This window comes from Branchiostoma floridae, chromosome 9, assembly GCF_000003815.2.
Source record: "Branchiostoma floridae strain S238N-H82 chromosome 9, Bfl_VNyyK, whole genome shotgun sequence".
Classification (NCBI taxonomy): domain Eukaryota; kingdom Metazoa; phylum Chordata; class Leptocardii; order Amphioxiformes; family Branchiostomatidae; genus Branchiostoma; species Branchiostoma floridae.
The window spans coordinates 4,354,215-4,359,364 of NC_049987.1; the positions used below are offsets into that span (position 1 = coordinate 4,354,215).

General features: G+C 40.6%; 1 protein-coding gene across 1 annotated transcript in view; it reads left to right on the forward strand.

Annotated features, from left to right (window-relative positions):
• LOC118422437 (vesicular glutamate transporter 1-like) overlaps positions 1-2,248 on the forward strand; it is an 11,691-nt gene extending 9,443 nt beyond the window's left edge. The window contains exons 6-7 of the mRNA XM_035830000.1: positions 591-718; positions 1,220-2,248. Coding sequence (XP_035685893.1) covers positions 591-718; positions 1,220-1,423 — 332 coding nt within the window. The 3' untranslated portion in view covers positions 1,424-2,248. The remainder of the gene's footprint in view (positions 1-590; positions 719-1,219) is intronic.
• The last annotated feature ends 2,902 nt before the right edge of the window (positions 2,249-5,150 follow it).

Consider the following 5,150-nt stretch of genomic DNA (forward strand, 5'->3'; position numbering starts at 1 on the left):
GTGCCCTGGACACAGTTGATAGCAGCCGTTGCCCTAAGGCTTGAAAAGGGCTATAGATATAGAATACGACACGGTGTATTTCGTATCACCCTAGGTTCTAGCCAGACCGCGGGAAGGATCGCCCAACGGCCGAAATATTATCTATGTCAAACCCACCTGAGAAAACACATATTTCGATGCGAAGTGCACCAGAAGTTCAGAAAATGTTGTGTGCTCGAACAAAAGATTGTAACAACAGCACTTCTATCGTCCGAATCCGGTATACAGATTTTCAACCGTGCCGTATTCGTCCCGTTTCGGGATAAATAGTTCGATTTACTCGAAGGAAGCCTGAGTGATACGGGAAGTTATCACACGGTCCGGAACACCCGTATCGAACGTTTTCGCGTCACAGGTATGACATAATACCACATACATTCCTCAGCGGCCTTGCAAGCAGGAGCCTTGTTGGTTAGTTTTTTTTTCTTTTCTTTTTCTTCTTTTCATTTTAGGATGAGGCCCCTTGGATCTTATTGTGGCTGTCGGGCGTTTTGGAGCAAGAATATATTTGAAAATTTATAGTGAGTAACGGTTTTCTTTGTTGTCTACAGTTGCCGATGCCAACGCCTTTGACATCGCACCTCGATACGCCAGCGTGATATCTGGGCTCTGCCGAGTTTTGTGTCGTATCGTGGGGCTGACCTTCCCACTGTTAGTGGCAGCACTCACAAAGGATAAGGCATGTAACGTTGTTTGACCTTAGCATGAAAGTTCATCTGTGTTGGTAGAATGCATTATGGAAAAATTGCTAAACTTTACTTCCACCACTGTAATAACTATAGTGTGAAGGAGGTAAACACATTAGAGCTCACCGGCCCACACTCAACAGAGACGGGGGGCGACATAGACTTTCTGATACTCATGATCCCCTCATGCATAATTGGTGTCTTCCTGACGGCACTGCTGGAGATAGAAAGGGTCATTTTGTGAACAGGGTCGACGGAGATTGACCGAAAATGCAGAGGGGTAAGTCCCTTTAGTTATCACAGTGTTGGGAGTAAAGTAAAGCATTTTTCTATGATTATTTGACCTTTGTTTCACCAATTTTCGTTACTTTTAAAACTGGTAAACTTATTGAGGGAGATATGGCATGGAAGCTTTGGGGGCAGTTCTCTGAACGACGAAGTCTCAAGATGCATTTTCTGAAATCAAAGTAACGACCAAGATTTGAATTTTACAGACGTTTGAGGAATGGTCCAACGTAGTCCTGATGAATGCCTGTGTGTTTGCGGTGGTCGCCCTCTTCTTTGGAGTCTTCGGGAGCGGGAAGGAACAACCTTGGGCCGCGGTGCCATCGCAAGGTCAAAATGGCGACGGAATCCAACAGGCTGGCAGTATTAACGGTGAAAAAGATGATGAGATACGACCGCTAGTCCTCAAATGAAAACACGAGGATTTTTGACATAGTTCGTCTCGAAAGCTTCCTGAAGCTAATTGAACTTTAGTTGTGTGTGTGTGTTGTTTAAATTTTTGTCAAAAATATGTCAACACCACAACATGTTAACTTCTTTCAAGACCAGGATTCTTTGCACTGAATGCTAATGTCAAGATAGAACTACTTTTGTACCATTTTTAAACGAAATCCCGGCTCGGAAAAGTCTGCCTTCGCACGCCGCCTTCAAAAAACGGAATTTGATTCTTCACTATTGCAATCACAGTGGATACAAATCTTCCAAAATTCACCGCTTGATCTCTTGTCATCGATAGCCAAAAATCTAAAGGCGACATCAAGTGAGCTTTATTTTAGGACAGTTAATAGTTTATAGTTTAATAGAGGTGTATAAGAATGAAAAATCAATAAACACTCAATATAAATGTAATTATATTATATAATTGTATAAAATGTTCTTACACTCCAAGAAACTCATACATAGATATCATTACACAAAAGACTGAGCTTGTTACCACAACGTTAATCGATCGCTCACTAGCTATAAGGGGCGACCAACAAATTTTTGACCTCAACCAGATAAATGGTGCACAACTAAAATTGTGTTCTTTCATTCAGGCAACATGCAATGTTATTCAACTCAAAGAGAGTGTCACTTGAGAACTTTGGTTCTTAGCATTTCGATAATTCATTCCGTTGACTCAGAACATCAGTCATTTATACCTGAAGACTACAATGTATTCATGTAAATAATCTTGATGTACATGTATGACATTTTGTGAGCTTGCTCATTGTTGTTTCAATAAAATCTAATGAAAAATGGTGATAATTTTTTTTTGCTTTTGTTTTGGAAATAGATAGTATACACCGAATATCATCTTAATGTCATCTTAATGTCTATGTAAAGTTAGAATTGGAAAGGTGTAAGTCATTTTTAGTGAATTTCAAAGGGCAGTTGCTAACTAAATAATAAGCAGTTGCCAGCTAAGTTAGCGTTTTCTATATTCATATTTTAATTTCTTCGATTTAAGTGGTTGTATGTACGTATTTTCAACAACCTGGGTACAAGTAGGCTCAATTTACATGGGCGTCCTCTTTACATTTCTCTCTGAAAAGAAATAAATAAAAACAAACGGATATAGTCTTTTTACTTTCGTTACTTCGACAAATTCAGTATCTAAAATGACTTAGAACATTTTAATGGATATACGGGATAAACAAAGTCCTTGATGATACTAGAACAAGACATAGCAACCATAACAAACAACTAAAATCAACATTCTTCAATTTGTCTTCTTTTAACATGGTACACATTTCATTTAGTTCATCCAACCGTACATCTATGCAGGTATATCTTGTCTACGTTGAATGATCATGAGGTTCACAGGTCACAGGATTTATAGGTCAAAAGACTGCTATAGCCAGACTTTCGACTTCAAAGTTGGGCGACCCTATGACAATCCAACGCTGAGGCGTCGTCGACTATAGTTTTGGTATCGTTATGACGTAATATGACGTAATTATGACGTCATAATTTCATATTTTGGGCTAAAATCGTCAAAATATGAAATTTCCGCCCTATTCAGACCGATGTGACGCCGGGGGGCGAGATCATTAGCGTTTTCGCCCCCCTTTAGCGTTTTCGCCCCCCCCCCCAGAGCAGCTGGTTACTACATATTACAGGTGCGCTACCTGGTACTATACTGCACCTTGGGAGTAACGTATATGGTGTGTTACCTGGTACCTACGAGGGGCATTCAATAAGTAATCCACCTGACCCATTTCCCATAGCAGGAGATTAATGAAACTTGGCACAGTTATTAGTCTTTCTCTTCATAGGAACCACCCAGAGTTTTGCACTTCTCCCATCATTTGATGTAGCTCTGGACACCGTTCTTGTAGGACATCCCAGGTTGGTCCTCCGACAGATGCCTCATTAATGGCAGAAGAGGGACGACCAGGTCTGGGAGCTGTTTCCACAGACTTCCGGCCTTGTTTGAATTCAGGATGCCAGCGTTTTACAAGGCCATATGATGGGGCATCATCACCATAAGTTTTTTTCATTTCATCAAAAGTCCCCTTTGGTGTGCGTCCTTTCAAATACAAAAACCGGATCACTGCGCGACACTCAACTTGCTCCATTTCACACCTGGTCCATTTCACACCTGACTCAGTTCAAACACCAGTAAATCAGTAACCGCAATTAGTTCAGAGCTGTTTTTTTCAGAGCTGCAACATAACCCATAGAGATATGACTCATTACACATGCAAAATTTTATTTAGATCAGACAACTGGAAGTGGGTCAGGTGGATTACTTATTGAATGCCCCTCGTATATGGAACCTTATTACCGTACCGTAAGATGTCATACCTCGAAAGTCGATACTATATTGTTCGGTGCAAACATGACATTGAAATGAAAAGACAATTTTTGCAGCTGAGGTGGCATAAAAACAGTGCTACTGCGAACGTATAAATCAGCACCGTCTATGGTACGGAATACGTCAGCTATATGTTTTCAATTTGTCAGTGTTTTCTTTCTTGTGCTGGAAACATTTCCAAAGCACTAACAAACACACACATGAATAATAGTTTCTCATTATAAACACTATCTACGCGCAAGTTGATATAGCTGTTGATAAATGCTACACAAACACTGATAAAGTACCAGTCTTAAGAAACACGGGTAAATGCATCAGTTCCTAAATACTAGAAAAAACAGTCCGGGGGGGGGGGGGCGAGATCGCTGTCACACCGGCACACCCACCTTTATTTCTGTAGCCTACATAGCAGGCTCTCTGGGGCCTTTTTTTGGGCTCATAATACACTTTTGCTGGCCATTTCTATTTGTACTCGGTCGCTGATTGCTGGCCTTTTCTGATTGCCGGCCTCCAAAACAGGTCAAAGGATAGGTCAGGTGAGGCAAATCCTATACAGAAAATGTGACTGGGCTTATGCAGTTAGTTTGTCGTGCTGTGTGCTGATACCACAAATGCAATTTGTTGTTACCTTTGCCAGAATGGCTAAGGTTATGTTTTGGGCTTGTGAGTCTGTGTGTCTGTGTGTTAACAGCATAACTCAAGAAGTCTTGGATGGATCCCGATAATATTTGGTAGTTGGGTAGGGGTTGGGAAAACGAAGGTCAAGTTCGATAATGGGTCCCCTAGCGGCTTGCTAAGGTACTGCAGCAGAACCTCAATTTTTGATATCTCCTGTTCTGGACATGCTGTGATCATGATTTTTGAGTGGTAGATAGCCCTTGAGGCAGAGAGTAAGTGCTGTGAGTTTGGGCCCCCTAGCGGCTTTTTTGGAACTGCAGGCGCCGGTTTCCTTTCAAACTTTGGACGAGAATAACTCTACAACGTGCTGACGGATCGTCATGATTTTTGGTATGTAGATAGAATGAGTGATGACTTACATAATGAAATACTAATTATGCAAATCAACAGCTAATTTGCATAATTAATGAGGAAAATTTATAAATCCACTGCATTCCATGATAGGACTTTCAAACTTGTCACATATGTAGCTGGGAAGGAGAGAAATGTTGATAGATATCAATTATGCAAATTATGGCCTCATTTGCATAATTAATGAGAAAATATGAACATGTTGACGAATCATCATGTTTTTGGTATGTAGGTAGCGTAAGTGAAGACCTACATAATAAGATACCAATTATGCAAATCATCAGCTAATTTGCATAATTAATGAGGATATT